Source organism: Bos javanicus, chromosome 10 (genome assembly GCF_032452875.1).
Source record: "Bos javanicus breed banteng chromosome 10, ARS-OSU_banteng_1.0, whole genome shotgun sequence".
Taxonomy (NCBI): Eukaryota; Metazoa; Chordata; class Mammalia; order Artiodactyla; family Bovidae; genus Bos; species Bos javanicus.
This window is the reverse complement of record NC_083877.1, coordinates 73,163,922-73,182,183: the sequence shown is the minus strand read 5'-3', so window position 1 is coordinate 73,182,183 and position 18,262 is coordinate 73,163,922. Positions and strand designations below refer to the sequence as shown.

The 18,262-nt window shown below is 45.5% G+C and overlaps 1 protein-coding gene across 2 annotated transcripts in view; it reads right to left on the bottom strand.

Moving 5' to 3' along the window:
- Positions 1 to 421: 421 nt before the first annotated feature.
- PRKCH (protein kinase C eta) overlaps positions 422 to 18,262 on the bottom strand; it is a 232,329-nt gene continuing 214,488 nt past the window's right edge. For both annotated transcript variants that reach the window (XM_061429067.1, XM_061429068.1), the window contains exons 13-14: positions 3,099 to 3,242; positions 422 to 1,708 (exon numbers count right to left, since the gene is read on the bottom strand). In XM_061429067.1, coding sequence (XP_061285051.1) covers positions 1,562 to 1,708; positions 3,099 to 3,242 — 291 coding nt within the window. In that variant the 3' untranslated portion in view covers positions 422 to 1,561. The remainder of the gene's footprint in view (positions 1,709 to 3,098; positions 3,243 to 18,262) is intronic.

Genomic DNA, 18,262 nt, shown 5'->3' with positions numbered 1-18,262 from the left:
TGATGCGTGTTCCTCCTAAGAGAGGTAGGTAAACAGTCAGCACTGCTTCCATTTCTCCCTTCCCTTCCTATGGCAACCTTGGAATCTGCATAATCAGATGGCATAGTGAAGAGTAGGAAGAGGGCTGTTGAACTTGCTCTCACTGGATGAGAAATAAGCAATTACTGCGTCTAGCTACAAAGAGTTTGAGGACGAGTCCGTGCCAGTGAGACTTGGCCGGCATTACCCTGACTCAGAATGAAAGTTGTGGTTCTAAGAGACAGGCCACATTCATTTCAGTGACACACACAGTGGGATGCCAACCTTTGCTCTCAGGAAGTTGCTTTGAGTCAAAAGTTCTATCTGTTTTGCTCAAAGCTTATTTTAATTACATATCTCCTCTCCTAGTGGGGATGGGACAAATACTTTTAGACAAGTAAAATCCCTTTTGTTACAAAATGCATTTATTTCAGCCAGATAAAATTCTCCAACTTCATACATGGATACATATGATAAGGTCCTTCTTTGATACATGTCCTGCTTACAAGAGCCATTTCTAATTATTAAAACGCGTAACAAACATCTTTGTCTCTCAAAATATAATTTAAATAACTTGCTAAGGTATAAGCCATAAGTCTGGTCATGGACCCGAGTGGAGAGCGGTTCTCCAGTGATGAGATCAGAGCAATATCGGCACATTGCCTCCACGATGAGAGTCCACCAGTCTGCGAGCTGCTGAGCTCATCTGCTGGTCAACCCGCCAAGTATTTGGATAGTTGCTGCTGGGGCAGCAAGCTGCCTTCTGTGAAAAAAGTTATGTGCAGACAAAGTATGATGTAGGCAACGTGGAGAGGCATTTCACAGAATGCACACACCTTTCAGGTAACTTAAGATGAAAGCTTGGTGAGAGCAAATCTGTTACACTGCTGGGTACTGTGGCACCATCTCACTGGGCACTCAATAAATATCTATGAAGTGAAAGGAAAGATAAAAGAATAAGCTGTAGCAGTTGCCTTGATGTCCAACTGTTGTCAAGATTGGGCTTTATGAGCTTTGTGGACACTATTTCTGTTCAGAGGAAGTCATTCTATTTGGAAAGCCATCCCTTTCCTTCTCGTCAAGTTCTTCATGAGCGTTTAGAGACTTCTTGCAGACTGCCAGTATTCAGGGCTCTTTGGCTTACAGAAAAGCTGGGAGTGGGCCATACAACGTCTAGGTTTGTCCCTTGAAGTAAGAATGCCTGAGTGACTTGGAAGTTCTAGGATCTGGTTTATTCTTCACGCCTTTTCTTCTTTTGGCTCCTATTAATATCCTGAACCTGAAGTAGCCATGGAAACTAAGAGCTGAGCAGTGTGTTTCTTCATGAAATCTCATTTCGGTATCCACTATTTCTAGGACCCTGGCTCCCTCAGAACTTGAAGTGGTTGATCTCTTGATGGTCCGTCCTTCACAGAGTTCTCCACCTGTTCCCTGAAGGTAAGGGTCTTGTTCTAACATTGACACTGAGGAGTTCCCCACAGAGGAAATTCCTGGAAAAATCTCTCCTTTTGCTTCTCATACCATCTGTCCTATTCGCCCCAGGCTATGGATGCAACTCTGGAGAGACAAAGGAAAAGTTTCTAAACTCATCCTGGTTGATCATAGGAAGATGTCCCTCATCAATTGGAGTTAAAACCGGTTCTTCCTTTATGAAGTCGGGGTCAAAATTACTGACGTCTTCTCGGGATTTCTGTCAAAAAGGAAACAAGGAAACTTTCAGATTCTGTGCATGAGGCTTATTAATCTCCCGTGGGACTTAGCCCTTGCCAGTGAGTTCAGAGGACGGCCCTGCAATTCTCTCGGCAGCATTATTTCCAGTTATGACAATTGGTTAAACAGTGCTTTCTACTAATTCTACTGCATTGTGTATTATTAGGGCATTTCTAACTGCCAATTCACTAGCCTCATAAAAAGCTTGCTGAGCAGACCAGTCTTAGGCTGGGAAGCTAAGGAATTAACTTGCTCACCTGACCCAGCCAACTGGTTCACCCTGTCCATTTCGTGGAGGTACCACTGCTCAGCAGGCCACACAGGGGCCCACAAGACAACAGAGGTTAAGTAAATTCACACTATGTGCTTGAAGAGATTTTCCTCAAAGACTTCTTGGAAATTCTGAGTTCAGGGAACAAATGCGTCTCACTTCACTCACCAGCAGATTCATTTTGCCCTGCTGGCAAAACTTCCCCTCCTCCCAGAACGGCTGGCAGGGGGATGCCCATGAAAGGAAGTGGTTTTATGCTCTGGGTGTTTGGTATCTCAACCTAGCAGCCTGTTACAGATTAAGCCAATGACATATGGAAACATGTATTTTACATCTTTATAAGCTAATGCTGGAGAGATCATTTTTACCATTATGAGATCTCTCACTTTTCTTCCTGGAGTCAATGGTATTTCTTTCTGAGCATCCCTTGTCCCCCTAACTCGTGATGTACTGGAAGCCCAGCTTCTCTGCCTTCCCATTATGGTTCTCTTGACTCACCCATGAGAAACAGCTTAGCTCTCAGTCTAAGAGCTGGACCCCTTCAGGAATGCTGCCCTACTCAGCTTCCTCCCTTGGGGAGGCACCCACGGTATTCCCAGTATTTCCTAGACAAAAAGGACTCGGCTTCTTTTGCCCCGAGCCCTGTGCTGCAGGGGCTGTCACAGACCTAAGCTCTCCAAGCCAGGGAGCCAGGCTCAGGGCCCTGAGGAGCATTTCACATCCTCTCTACTTTCCTGGGGGCTTGGAAAAGGCTCTCTGACTAAGGAGCCTAAGGAAATCAGCTAGAACAATGAATTTTTCAACCAAACTCTTTTGGGGAAACCTGGAAAGTTTCAAGGCCTCTTCGACTCCAGGAAATTTTAACTTGAGAGGATGGGGCCAAGGCAAGCAAGAGGTAAACACTTTTTGAGACGTAACCCCCGGCACACTGAGAGCTGTTGCCTTGGGGGCAAGGAGGAGTCCTGGATGAGGCTGCCCTGTAAAGCATCTCTGAACTTCCAGTCTGGTCATTCCCTGGTGGAACATCTAGCTGCTCAAGTGGAACACTGAGACAGTTTAAGAAAGAAGAAGGTCTACTCAGGTGGTCTCGGACACTTACGATTCTGGGTCGGAAAGGTGGTTCTACTTGGCGATGGTTCAGCTGGGCCCAGTCGATTTCCTTAAAGAAAGGGTGTCTCAAGATGGCATGCTCACCGCCTTGACTTGGGCTGCCCAAGCGCATGGTGGGGTTCTTGGTCATGAACTGAGAGGGGGAGAAAGACAGTCAATCATACAATCACACACAGTAAGGCTGTCACAAGACGGCAGGCATCAACCCTGGCAGAGGAGATGATGTGAGGCTTCATGGCTGCTCTTGCTTAACCAGCTGAATTTTCCATCAGAGGCGGCACAACCACTATGAATCATCCCGTCAAGGCGCAGTTGCTCGTGTGTATTTCTGGCCTTCCCCACTTCCATTTCAGACGTGGCAACCAAAATAAAACCGAAGGGCCCAGTTTTCTTTCCTGTAAATACCACGTATTTTTTTTCCCCCTTTAAAGAAAAGAAACTCTATAAAACAGTGTGCCTTTCTCCAGCACTGCAGTTGAGGACAGCCGGCAGCTTATGAATGGGGCTACTTTTTGGAACAGCTGTGCCATTTTTCTGAGCGACCTGACCAGCCGGCCAGGATTCCCGCTCTCTGACAAGACCACGGAGAGAAGAGAGAGAGTCATTATTCTGATGCTCTGGGTGAAGGAGCCGCAAGGGTGAGAAACTTAAAGTTCTGTGTTCAGGCTCCAGGAAAAACAAAGTTGGACACTTTTATTTATGCAACAAAGATATTATAGTTTTGACTGAAGAGTTTTTTCCTTCGAGATGCTCCCTTCTCTCCTGCTCTTCCATTTTGAAATGTTTCATGACTGAGACTCTTGCCACACAGACCAGAATTGGAATGCATTGCCACACATTTAAGGATTGTGTGTGTGTGTATCCATCCTCTGTATTTATATCAATTGGGCAACTTCCTCACAACTGACCTCCTATCAAGATGTTTTGGGCCAACTCTCCTTTCACGAAGTGGTCAATACAGGCATTCTGATCATTTCCTGACCAAAGACCAGTATAGGATAATTCACTCTTCATGGCAGGATGTCATTTCTAATTTTAAAGACTTTTCCATTATCATTACTTTTCCATTATCAAAAGAAAATGGCCTTGGATAAAAACTTTCCAAAAATTTAAATCAAGTTATCTTTAAATGAATTTATAACAGCCCCCAAATACCCCTTTCCAAGTCTGACTTAAGAACACGAGGCAAAACTAATGAGCAGAAGTTGATACTTCCTTGGAGTAGAATTTACCCAGTAAATTTGAAAAGATCTTGAAGGTGCACATAAGAAAGGGTCGGGCTGGGAGATGACCAGCCCTGCCATGTCAGGTGTCCAAAACTGCCAAACCTCCTGGATTGCTTCAGGTGAATGTGATCAGGTGGAGGGAGGAGGCTGCCAAGGTCCCTGTGCAAACTGACAGGAGAGACCTCATAAAATGCTACAAAAGCTTCAAACAAGACCTAGTAAAAAATGATGGAGTTTAATGGTTTCTCCTCTTTCCAAGAGACGGGGAATGAAAGGCCTGGTGGTGCTGAATTTGGAGGTGGAACTCTAAAGTAAAAGCAGCTTTGAGAGCTTCTGAGCAGTGAGCACTCAGGCATGCGGGGTGATCCGCAGACTTATAGGAAATGTCTCATAAACAACTCCATTCTGGAAGAGCTAGGCGCTCGTGCTGTGTGGGCTCTGCCTAGATAAGTGTGTGTAACTCAGAAAGACGGGAAAATACACACACCGAAGAAACGAATAGACTCCCTTCTTAGGAAAGTCAATGGGATACAATCCCTGATGGAGTAGCCGTGTCTGTTCTAAAAGCTAATTAACAAAAGACAATGCTGCAAAAAACTCAAGCTACAAGGGCAGCAGAATAGACCCAGATGGCTTGTGGGAAACTCCCAGGCCTGCCAACGGTGCGAGCAGAGGATACCTCGTGAATGTGTGGGTACAACTTGTTCTTCTTGGCAAGAGGAACAGTGTGGGGCTCTTGGTGCCAGGGTGGCAGAAGCCCCGGTGTCTGAACGCTTTTGCCCATTCTTCCCTGCCCCGGAACAGAAGCCAAGCTTCCAAGGGGCACTGTGGAAAGGCACTGACCAAAGAAAAGCAGAACACATCATGGCTATTCTCCTCTACAGACTTCATCCCAGTGAACAGAGTCAGGCAGAATGACCCTTTCCACTAGCTTACACTTAGAATTCTGATAATGTTTTTTTCGAATGACCAGGCAGTTTTGTGTTAACTTTGAATATCTTGAGCCCTTTAGATACTGCCATCCTCCATGTAGAAGGAAAAAAAAAAGTTCAATTTATAAAAGTTGCAGGTGTCTATGCAAGGCAGTGCACTAGCTCTCATGGTGTGGGGGTGCAAGCGGTGTGCAGATGACGAGCAGTGTCTCCCCATGAAGGAGCCGATCGAGAGAAGCGGGCAGAGGAGAGACCGCTTTAACTAACACAGCTGGATAAAAGGAAGACACAGTCAAGTGCAGCAGAAGCTTTGGAGAGAGACTGGGCCACTCGCATTGGGGGGTGGTGGTGAGAAGGCAGGCGGTGGCCTCACAGAAGAGGGGACATTTGATGACACGAGGTGGATAGAATTACACATGCCTGAGAACGCAGACTGGCATGGCTGCAGGCAAGCACCTGTGACATTGGGTATTTGGGCTGGCATGAAAGGACAGCTGAGGAACCATGGGGGAGCCAGCAAGACCTGTCTACAGTTTATAATGTGAATGACATGAATGATGAGAGCTGCCCTGGACCTAGGAGATGACTCTAACCATAACATGATGGCTAAATCCCTAGTAGAGAGGGAAGAGATACATGGGGGTGACTAGTTAGAAGGCTGAGGTCACTGCCAAGAAAACATACGTTTGGAAACTAGAGTCTCTCGTTAGTGAGAGGAAAGGCAGGGAGCAAGCCAAAGAGGGCTTGTGGAAGAAGAGTGAGCAGACTCTGCACTGCCTGGAGCTGGGGGGTAGAGAGAGGAGGGCGGCCAGGTCCCAGAGTCCTCTCTGGCTGTTGAATGATGGAAACAGGTGACAGAAGAGGAACCAATTATAGTTGGGAGTACTGGTGTTAGAAGTAGAAATAGGAGCAGTGATGACTTTTGTCAGAGGAATAAAGACATAATAAACATTGACCATTCGATCATTTCTCAAGACCTTACAGATCTGGGAAGCTGGTGAGCTCAGCTTTGCATCTGAGATGTGCAGACATCCACCAGGAGGAGCCTGACCAGGGTGAGAAGTCTGATTCCCAGGGATGATGACGATATTTGGTAAGACAGAGCTGAGGCTGGGAGGGAGGCTGGCGTGCAGGGAAGGCGGACATGGAGGGGGACAGAAGAGAATCGAGGGCAACCCCAGACTGCAGACATTTTATTTGGCCCATGTAGAGTGTTTTAAAATAATTTTAACTACTTGTCAAAGAAGTAGCAAATGTCTCATCACATGAAAGTCAAGTTTTCCAAATTCTCTTGGGAGATGGAATATTCTGGAACACTGGACCTGTACTACTTCCTGGTGAAAATGACCTGAGTTGAGCATGGCTGCCTCCTTGGCTGGGGCATGTGACCCCTGGTCCCGGCACTCCTCACGGCCTCACACCTGGCTCCACATATGCCTGTGCTGGCTCCTAGCCCTGGCACAGGGTGAGAAGAAGGCCAGGGTGGCAGCAGAGCTCATGAGACAGTCAGAGGAGGACAGAGATCATGGAACAGAAACTAGGAGGGGGACCATTTCAGGGAGGAGCAGGGGGTAATCTGTGGTGCTGAGGGAGCAGAAGGCCAGTTGAGGGGGGGCGGGGTTATAGCTCCTCTATGACTAAGCCCCACCCCCTACCAAAGATGCAGAGATGGGAGGTTCAGGGAACACTGAACATCAGTCCCAGGCCTGGAATCTTTCTTGGCACACATCAGTGGAGCGGGCTGGGGCCAGAGGGGGTCTGTGTCCCTAGGCCAGGCCCAGGACTCGCCTTAAGCACCATGTTCCTGCTGCTGTGATGATGACAGCACCATCCCGTTGCAGAGAACTTTCTCTATTTGCTTATGTCCCTACTGGGACCCGAAGCCAAACAAGTTAACAACCACGGTGTTTAGAGGCATCACTCATCCATGTCTAAGGTCATACTTAAAACTTGCCTCACCTCAACTGACCTTCTCCCTGACTGTGGTCTCAAAAGGGGAAGTCAGCCCAGGAGGAAAATAAAGTGACTCCATGAAAGATTTTGGATGCATTTACTAAAGGAAGCAGAATGTTTGCTAGGTTCAATGAAAGCATTTTATAAGCTGCAAAGAGTGAGGAGGCCAGGGTAGAAAATCTGATTCCACCTCGAATGTAAGTCTCTAGCTAACTGGAGATCGGGGGCAAGAAAGTGTGGAGATCCCTTGTATTCCCCTTTCTCCTGAGGCCCTCATGCAAGTGGAAAGAGGGTCCTAAAGGAATCAAAGCACACCTGCCCAGAGAATGAGAAACAACAGTTTCTTCCAGGCTGCAGAGAAGACAGGACCACAGTGGGAAGCAGTCAGCCAGGTGCCCCGCCTGAGGAAACACAAGTGATATGGGCCAGGTCTGTACAGGAATGCCCTGCGAAGCCTCCTGCCAGTCAGGGATGGGTACATAAAGGATGTGAGAGCTCCTCTGATATGCAAGGCACAGAGGGGAAGTGGTTCGGCTCCTCAGCTTCATTACCGTGTTTGGATGCCAGTTCCCCCATGAGCTGTGTGACCTTGGACAAATGTATTAACTTTCCTGGACTTTAGATGCCTCAACTATAAAATAGAGATTTTTTAAAAATTTCCTCATATTACGATGAGTAAATGAATGTAAAATGCCAGCACAGAGCAAGCCTTTAATCAATGCTACTGAGTTTCAGCGAGCATCTTGTTAAACCACTTGGAGGGCCATCCTGTTCTACCTAAATGCAGGGGCATGGACTGAAATGCCTCTAGGAGAGGAACATCTGAGCTGAGCCTAGGCCCTGAGGTTTATCTGGCTCTCTCTCTCTGCTATTCTACTTTGTAGCCAGGAAAAGGGCACAAGATGTTTCTGCCTTCACAGTCCCAGACTCCAACAGGGGGGTGGTAGTGATGGCCTCAGGAAAAACATCAAAGATTTATCAAAGGTTGCTTTTCTGACAGCCAAGATTTCTAAAGACAATCTGAAAACAATAATACAGACGATACTCGGGTTTTAACGTGCAGTTATATCTGCTTTAACAACAGAAGGGAAGTGCTGAATGTGCAGTGAAGAGAGCACTGGGACACCTTCTTGTAAATCTGAGATCAGACAGTACCTGTCATGTCTTGCGGGCTCTGCTACACCTGAGGCAGCTGTGGTTTTGAGTTGTCAGATGTTCCAGAGGATAGAGTTCAAACTCACCCTCTGTAACAATGCATCTAGAGATAGGATCCAAATGTACTTTGAAACTCATTCAAATGTGCGCAATGATTGAAAGTATTTTTTCTTTGGGAATCTGATTTTATAGGAAGAAGACGTTATATAAACAGAGTGATTAATAAGATTTTCTTTCAGGAGAGAAAGAATACTGTATTTTCTACTTAACAGATGGATTTGGCTGTTGAGCAAACAAAATGACCTCCTCCTTCCATTCAATTTCAGACCAAAGGTCACAGAGCTGGCAGTTAGTGCTGGGAAGCTAAGAGGGCATGCCATAGAACATCCCCATCAGTATTCCAAGGAAAGACCCCTAGTTAGGAAGAATGAATTTTATGGCTCTACAGAGAGTCCTGAGGTGGGAGAGCAGAGAAAGAATACAGGACACAGAACAGAATATGGTCCATGGCCATGAAGGCTTCCCCCGCAGCGAGGGCAGATAACATGCATGCTTGTATATGTTGCAGCCACCGGGGTCTGTGTTTTGCTGCCGTCACAGGTAGAATCTGACATCATTATGAAGACTAGTCAGCCACCTTTTTCTCTCACCCTGCTTCCAGCAGGCTGTGGTGGTAGGGCATAGACCCGAGAACCACCTGTGCCAGCAGGGCCATGGTGAGAGGGATGAGGTTGGGCACTGAGTCAGCTGATGGGGCAGCATGGGAGGAAATGCAGATTAGGAAACCGAGAAACAAACAATCCAATAAAAAAAAACTGGGCAGAAGATCTAAATAGACCTTTCTCCAGTGAAGACATACAGATGGCCAAGAGGCACGTGAAAAGATGCTCACCATCACTAATCATTAGAGAAATACAAACCAAACTACAATGAAGTATCGCCTCACACTAGTCAGAACAGCCATCATCAAAAACATCTCCAGTAAATGCTGGAGAGGATGTGGAGAAAAGGGAACCCTCCTACACTGGTTGGTGGGAATATACATTGGTACAACCATTATGGAGAACAGTATAGAGGTTCCTTAAAAAAATAAAAATAGAGCTACCATATGATCCAGCAATCCTACTCCTGGGTATATATCTGGAGAAAACCCTAATTTGAGAAGATACCTGCACCCCAGTGTTCACTGCAGCCCTATTTACAATAGCCAGGACATGGAAGCAACCTTAATGTTCATCAACAGAGGAATGGATAAAGGAGATATGGCACATATATACAATGGGGTATTGCTGCTGCTGCTGCGTCACTTCAGTCGTGCCCGACTCTGTGTGACCCCAGAGACGGCAGCCCACCAGTCTCCCCCATCCCTGGGATTCTCCAGCCACAAAAACAATGAAATAATGGCCATTTACAGCAACATGGATGGATCTAGAGATCGTCATACTGAGTGAAGTCAGACAAATATCATATTGCTTATATGTGGAATCTAAAAAAATGGTACAAATGAACCTTTTTACAAAGAAACAGAGTCACAAATGCAGAAAACAAACTTAAGGTTACTGGGGGGAGCAAGGAGAGAGGGATTAATTGGGAGATTGGGACTGACATATACACACTGCTGCTGCTGCTGCTGCTAAGTCACTTCAGTCGTGTCTGACTCTGTGCGACCCCAGAGACCGCAGCCCACCAGGCTCCATGTAAGCAGGTTTGTTGATTATATTTTTCATCCTGTCTATGGTTGGAATCCAGCAGGCTGTTCATGGGCATATAGTTAATTCTTTATCAATGCTCTTAACACTTTGCCTTGCTGATGTTTTACACTCATTATAGCTTCCCCTGAAACCCAAGCTATCTCAGTAGCTTCACTACAGTTATGTTACAGTGTTGGTTAAAAAAAGAGATAAAGGTCAGAAGCAAGTCTCAGAGAAGGAAGCCCAAGGTCAGGCACTTGTGCCAATGCCAGTGTTGTTGGCCAAGATGGTTTTATTCCTGGCAAACCAGTCCCAAGCAGCTCTGAATGATGGGGAGGGCTTAACCGCTCTCCAGTAACTCCCAAATGTTAAAGGAAAGGGAAGCTCTCCTGACAGCTATGATCCTCAAAACACAGCTATAGAAAGGGAGCAAGTGTTGAAAAAGGACCCTCCAGAGGCATACTACACAATGTCTTCATTTCCCCTTGATGAAACCCAGTCCAACGCCCTTCTTGATTCTGGATACACATTGTCTTGGGTGTCCAAACCAAACCTAACCATCACCTGCTAAAAAGGAACGCTGTGTGATAACTGGAAGTGAAAAATTAAAGAAAACAAAGTGTGCTACTTCTGTTCATTAGACTTTTTCCAACTCAGTCTCTTGGGACTCACAGACATCAGTTAGCAAATCTCTACATAGATTTATATGCTCATTTTATAAAACCTGATATTTTTATCCTGTTTGAGATATGAAGATTAAAGAGTCAAGTGATATTAATACTTCATTAAAAAAAATCCTTCATACCACTAGCCACAGATAAAATGTAAGTTTTCTAAGAACAGAGGTCCTAACAATCTAAAATGGGGGAAGGAAGTTGAGAACAGTAACTTTAATAACATGCCAAAATGTAGTCTCTAGAACGATCAGCATTTTTCTGTCTTCTGCCTATACCAGCCTGGTCTGTCTGTGAGTACATGACCCGTTTCTATAGTGTCAGTTTCAGTAAGAAGCCCAAAGCTCCATTTCCTCCTATGGGAACTCCAGTCCTGGCCACGGGCAAGCACTGCCAGGCTGCATGTTAACCATCCTCTTTTTAAAGGATCTTTCGGTAACTGACTTTTGGATTCTCCCCGCAACAGTATTTGAAAAATTGGCCGTAATGATGGAGAGCTGGATCCTCTGCAAGACTCTGGTCCTAGGCTTCCCTCTGCTTCCTCAGCCTCCCTCTGGCTGACCACCTTTGGCTACTGCCTCAAGCATTCCAACCTCTGCCAGGAGGGGAGCAGGAAATGCTGAAGAACATGCTCAATGCCACGCCGGTTAACTGCCTGGTGACAGGTGTGGGACACACTGAGCACTAAAAGAGGATCCCCGATTACTTGTGGTTCCCTGTCTGAACACAAAGGTGAGCGAGACTCCTGCAGACAATGCACAGAGGAATGAAATTTGATAGGTGTGATGACAGATAAGCCCACACACAAACATACACTTTAATTTCTGTAAAGCTCAGAAGCAAGAGCACGCTATAATCTCCTTCTGAGGCCAAGTTTACAGTGCTTCCTGAACTGACAAAGGTGACTCAGGAGAACGCACCAAACTCCTTTCAGCACTTATTTAACCTGGCCACCTGTGTGAGCAGGAGAAAAGGGCGTTGACTCACCTGAGTCAGCACTGGCGCCTTGTGATCGCTCACCGGAGATGATGGAGCATAAAGGAACGCTCACCTCAGGGAGGCCTTCACCGTCCTAAGCTCTGGGGACTCAGGAGGACCGCCCCCCGCCAAGCCTCCCTGGAGCTGATGAAGCCAAGGTTCAGTGCAACTGCCGAAGCTCTAAGCAAACCATACATTTTCTTCTGTGTCATGATTATTAGTATTTTGGAATAACTGAATGCCAGTTTAGGAAACTCAGTGACATGGTGGCCAACAGAAAATGTCTTTATACCAAAACCAAGTTAAAAAAAAAAAAAATCATCTTTAAGGTCAGCAATCTAGAAAGTCTACATCTGTTTTTCACACAAGAGTGCCTATCTTTATTTATCTTTCCTCTGCTACCTTCTGTGGATGCTGCCAGTTTTTATATAACCTGTTCTTTGAGAGCAGGGGTAGGATTTTGCTTCTGGAACATGCATTTAACATAAACCTTCACAGAGAAGATGAGACAGGAGAGACAGAAGGGCAAGTGAGAAAAATAGTCTTCTCTATTGGAGTGGATACTGTGGTTATTTTTAGTTGTCAGGATTACTGCTTAATGACTTGGGATTTTTTTTTTTTTTTCCAAGTAGAAAACTGGGCCAAAAACTCTGTACTCTACTTCCCCTCCCCCACTGACTCTGTGCTCCACGGGGAGTGTTCTCACCAGCACGTTCTCAGCCCTCTCTCCATGTTTATGAGAACTTTGGGGAGACTCTTGAGTTATTGGTGTAAGGCTATCCAATCCTGTGGTGGGGGTAAAGATGACGAGTGGCGGAGTGAGGGAAGGAAAGGAAGACGGGGTTAGGGGTTATGCTGGGTGAGATGTCGGTGCCCACCCTGTTCAGCCCCTCCCTCACCGTGAACGACAGACAAGAACACCCCTCACCCTGAATTCGGGGACTCACTGACATTATTACACCATACAAAGCCTCCGGGTCATGAACATCTATGACTCTATGGTGTTACATAAATGTGTATCCACACAGTTTCTACAGACATGGGATAATAATAATACCTTCTATTTTAAAGTAAGGCGGCATTTAGAAAGCATTTCCTTCTGAAGGAAAAAAAAAAGGGGGGCAGGAAAATATCCAGAAGACGCCAATTCCAGGAATGCTGCTGACCTTATGATCCAAAGGCAAGACTGTCGGGAAATCTCAGGAAGCCAAGTAGGGATGACCCACCACACTGAGACAGTGGTGAGAGCGGATGTGAAGGGCTGGCTCAGGGATCCTGGCCCTTCCTGCCTCTCCCGTGGGGAAGGGCAGACCCAGCAGGAAAGGGTCACACAAAGAGATAAGAGGAGCAGCGTGGGCACGGCTCACCAGTGGGCACGCTCTCCTTCTCCGTGTGTTATCTGTTAAAAATCCCTCTTTGGGGTGCCCTCAGTTACTCAACTTGGGAGTGGGAGAGGTAAATTAGGAGTTTGGGATTAACAGATACACACTATATAAAGTGGATAAAAAACAAGGACCTACTGTACAGCACAGGGAACTATATTCAATATCTTGTAATAACCTATAACAGAAAAGAATATGGAAAATAATATATATTATATACATTACATATATATATATATCTGAGTCATTTTGCTGTACACCTGAAACTGACATAGCATTGTAACTCAACTATACTTCAATTTAAAAAAAGCATAAGAAAAAATTTTTAATTAAAAAGAGAAAAGGCTCCTGGGAAAACAGAAATACAGCTCTCTCCAAAATAAAAAGCTAACACAGCCCCATGTACAATTAAGCACTTAATAATCTTGATGATGTTGGTGGATGTTCAAAGAGAGGATGAAGATAATGACAGCTCTCAGCGTGCTGTGAAATTACTACTCATAATTTAACAACACTAATAACTTCTGCATTGTGCCTACCACTTTGAAAATGCTTTCATGGTGCTACCCCATTTGAAGTGGGTACCAGAGGTGTTATCATCACTGCATTAAGGAATAAAGACTGGGTAGCAGTGGCAAGTCAAAGAAGGTGATGGCAACCCACTCCAGTACTCTTGCCTGGAAAATCCCAGGCAAGGAGGAGGAGCCTGGTGGGATGCAGTCCATGGGGTCGCGAAGAGTCGGACACGACTGAGCGACTTCACTTTCACTTTTCACTTTCATGCATTGGAGAAGGAAATGGCAACCCACTCCAGTGTTCTTGCCTGGAGAATCCCAGGGATGGGGGAGCCTGGTGGGCTGCTGTCTATGGGGTCGCACAGAGTCGGACATGACTAAAGCGATTTAGCAGCAGCAGTGGCAAGTAGAGGTCTTGTGATCCTCAGACTAGTGTGTGTTCTTTCCATTCTGTTATGTGAGGTTGCTTCCCCTGCCAATTAGCGATTTAGACAAACTGTTTTTAATACATCCTCCATCTCTGAAATTCTGTGTTTAAGTTTCTAGTGGTCACCAAGCTCCATGACAAATGATTACAATCCAGAAGAGCATGCATGACTTCCTGACAGTTTGGGGATTATGACACCCAGTGGAGTCAACATTAGGAACTCTTTTCTTTTTTTTTTTTTTTTAATATACTTGATTTACAATGTTATATTAGTTTCTGGAATCAAGATTGCCGGGAGAAATATCAATAACCTCAGATATGCAGATGACACCACCCTTATGGCAGAAAGTGAAGAGGAACTCAAAAGCCTCTTGATGAAAGTGAAAGTGGAGAGTGAAAAAGTTGGCTTAAAGCTCAACATTCAGAAAATGAAGATCATGGCATCCGGTCCCATCGCTTCATGGGAAATAGATAGGGAAACAGTGGAAACAGTGTCAGACTTTATTTTTTGGGCTCCAAAATCACTGCAGATGGTGACTGCAGCCATGAAATTAAAATACGCTTACTCCTTGGAAGGAAAGTTATGACCAACCTAGATAGCATATTCGAAAGCAGAGACATTACTTTGCCAACAAAGGTCTGTCTAGTCAAGCCTATGGTCTTTCCTGTGGTCATGTATGGATGTGAGAGTTGGACTGTGAAGAAGGCTGAGCACCAAAGAATTGATGCTTTTGAACTGTGGTGTTGGAGAAGACTCTTGAGAGTCCCTTGGACTGCAAGGAGATCCAAGCAGTCCATTCTGAAGGAGATCAGCCCTGGGATTTCTTTGGAAGGAATGATGCTAAAGCTGAAACTCCAGTACTTTGGCCACCTCATGCAAAGAGTTGACTCATTGGAAAAGACTCTGATGCTGGGAGGGATTGGGGGCAGGAGGAGAAGGGATGAGGATGAGATGGCTGGATGGCATCACTGACTCGATGGACGTGAGTCTGAGTGAACTCCGGGAGTTTGTGATGGACAGGGAGGCCTGGCGTGCTTCGATTCATGGGGTCGCAAAGAGTCGGACACGACTGAGTGACTGAACTAACTATTAGTTTCAGGTGTACATCACAGTGATTAAAATGTTTATAGATTCTATTCCATTTATAGTTATTATAAAACAATGGCTATATTCCCTGTGGTTGTTCTATATATTCTTGTAGCTTATATGGATTTTATACACTGTAGCTTGCACCTCTTAATCCCTTCCCCTTGTCTCGCCACCTCCCCTCTTCCCTCTCCCACTGGTAACCACTAGTTTGTTCTCCATGTCTGTGAGTCTGCTGCTTTTTTGTTATATTCGCTAGTTTGTTGTATTTTTTAGATTCCACATATAAGTGATATCCTACAATATTTGTCCTTTAACTTATTTCCCTAAGCATGAAAAGGTTCATAACATTAGGAACTTTTGAAGTCAGTAAGCCCCCCAGAATCACAGATGGTTACAAAATCCTTGGAAAAGGCCTGAAGTCCATATTTTTAAAGGAAGCAGGGTATCTTACCTTGATCTGGAATTGCATAACAAAATGAAAGTTCATTCAGAGTCCTTAAAAATGTCTCAACCTACCTAGCTCCTAACAGGTGCATTTCCCAAGCCGCCGGTGTTCTGGCCGAGGACCAGCACTGAACCCGGCTAGCACTACTCGGAAGTCACCGTAAGCCTCAGTGTCTGAGGCAGGCACACTGCAAAAGCCCTGGCCTAGTTCACAAGTCAAACTAGCAGACAGGCTTCAGAGGGAGACGTTTACACAACCCGCAGCCATTCTTTCTCAACCTCCTCCCTGGATCCTCTCCCACTGTCACCCCTTCAGCACTGGTGTCCCGGGCCCCCTCCTTTTACTCTCCACCCTCGCCCCCAGTCCACGTCTGCTCCCCTGCCACCTCTCTCCTGAGCTCCAGGCCCACGGGGCCAACTGCAAGGAACAGACCACTTTCCGCATGTCTCCCGGACCCCTCAGAGGTCCCAGTCCTAAACTCATCTTTTCCAGCCCTCACCCTCACCTAACGCACCAACGGTAGAACTGGTGACTGCACTCCTTTGAACACACATGCTCTGCTCCCCTCTGAGTACTTGCACAAGTTAGCTCCTCTGTCTAGAATACCCTTCCGCTACCACCCACCCTGCCCCGTCTACCCTGCTGAACCTTTGCTTGTTTCTCAACGCCCAGCTGAGACGCTGCTTCCTCTGCCTTGTCCTTATGTCACTTCCCTGTCCTTGACCCCAGAGAGAGCTTTGATCATTCCTCCTTGGCAGCGAGCTAAGTATCCATTTACGTGTTCTCATTCCTATGAGGCTGTGAGCAACAGAAGACGCTGTGTCTTTTCAGCTTTGCTTCCCGGCACTTCGCACAAGGCCAAGCCAAGGGAAGGCATCTGACAAGTATTTGCCGGGTGGAATGAGACAGGGCTCCTAATTCCTCATGTATCAGTTTCTCCTATGGTCATAGGCTCATCTCAGGTCAATAGAGAAAGACTCAAATGCACAGTCTTTAAATAACACTCACATTCTTATCATAAATGTTATGTCTTACTTTATGGAAAGTTAGATGGTTGGCAGATTCATGCTCTGTGAGTATTAAGTACATGGCACCCTGGAAGCTTCCTCCAGTGGCTCATGTTTCTAGGACAGTTGGAAAGAATCATATCAGGGAGTTATTTGGGTGCTAAACATGTGGGGCTCTAAAGGCAAAGGATGCTTATTAATGAAAAGGAGAATAAAAATGGGGAGTGGCCAGGTATAGGCTAGCTCAGAACCCTGGACTGGGAGTCAGAAAAAACTGGATTCTGATCCCAGAGTATTTCCCCCTCACGTGATATAATATATAGAACACAATATTTACCTTCTTGGCCATTTTTAAGTGCACAGTTTAGTGGGATTAAGTATATTCACATTGTCGTACAACCATCACCACCATCCATCTATAGCACTTTTTTCATTTTCCTAAGCTGAAATTTCTCATCCCTTAAACTCTAACTCCCTACCAACCCCTCTGCCAGCCCCTGGCAACCACCATTTTGCTATTGTCTCTATGAATTTGACTACTCTAGGGTTCTCATGTAAGTGGAGGTCCCTTTGTATTTGGTTTATTTCATTAAACATAATGCATTCAAAGTTCATCCATGTTGTAACAAGCGTCAAAATTTCCTTCCTTGCTAAGGGTGACTAATCCATTGTATGCATATAACATATTTTGTTTATCCATTCACCCGTTGATGGACACTTGGGTTGCTTCCACTTTTTGCTATTGTTCAGTCGCTCAGTCATGTCCAACTCTTTGTGACCCCATGGACGCAGCACATCAGGCTTCCCTGTCCTTCACCATCTCCTAGAATTTGCTCAAACTCATGTCCATTGAGTCAGTGATACCCTCCAACCATCTCATCCTCTCTTGCCCTCTTCTCCTCTTGCCCTCAATCTTTCCTAGCATTAGGTCTTGTTCAGTGAGTTGGCACTTCACATCAGGTGGCCAAAGTATTGGAGCTTCAGCTTCAGCATCAGTCCTTCCAATGAATATTCAGGGTTGATTTCCTTTAGGATTGACTGGTTTGATCTCCTTGCTATCCAATGGACTCTCAAGAGTCTTCTCCAACACCACAGTTCAAAAGCATCAATTCTTTGACACAGCCTTTTTATAGTCCAATTCTCACATCCATACATGACTACCAGAAAAATCATAGCTTTGACTATATGGATCTTTGTCAGTAAACTGATGTCTCTGCTTTTTAATATGTTGCCTAGGTTTGTCATAGTTTTTCTTCCAAGGAGTAAGCATCTTTTAATTTCATGGCTTCAATCACCATCTTACAGTGATTTTAGAGCCCAAGAAAATAAAATCTGTAACTATTTCCACTTTCTCCCCATCTGTTTGCCATGAAGTCATGGGACCAGATGCCATGATCTCTGTCTTAGTTTTAAGCCAGCCTTTTCACTCTCCTCTTTCATTTTCATCAAAGGCTCTTTAGATCCTCTTCACTTTCTGCCATAAGGCTGGTGTCATCTGCGTATTTGAGGTTAATGATATTTCTCCCGGCAATCTTGATTCCAGCTTGTGCTTCATCCAGCCCAGCATTTCACGTGATGTACTCTGCATATATGTTAAATGAGCAGGGTGACAATGTACAGCCTTGGCGTACTCCTTTCTCAATTTTGAACCAGTCTGTTGTTTCATGTCCAATTCTGT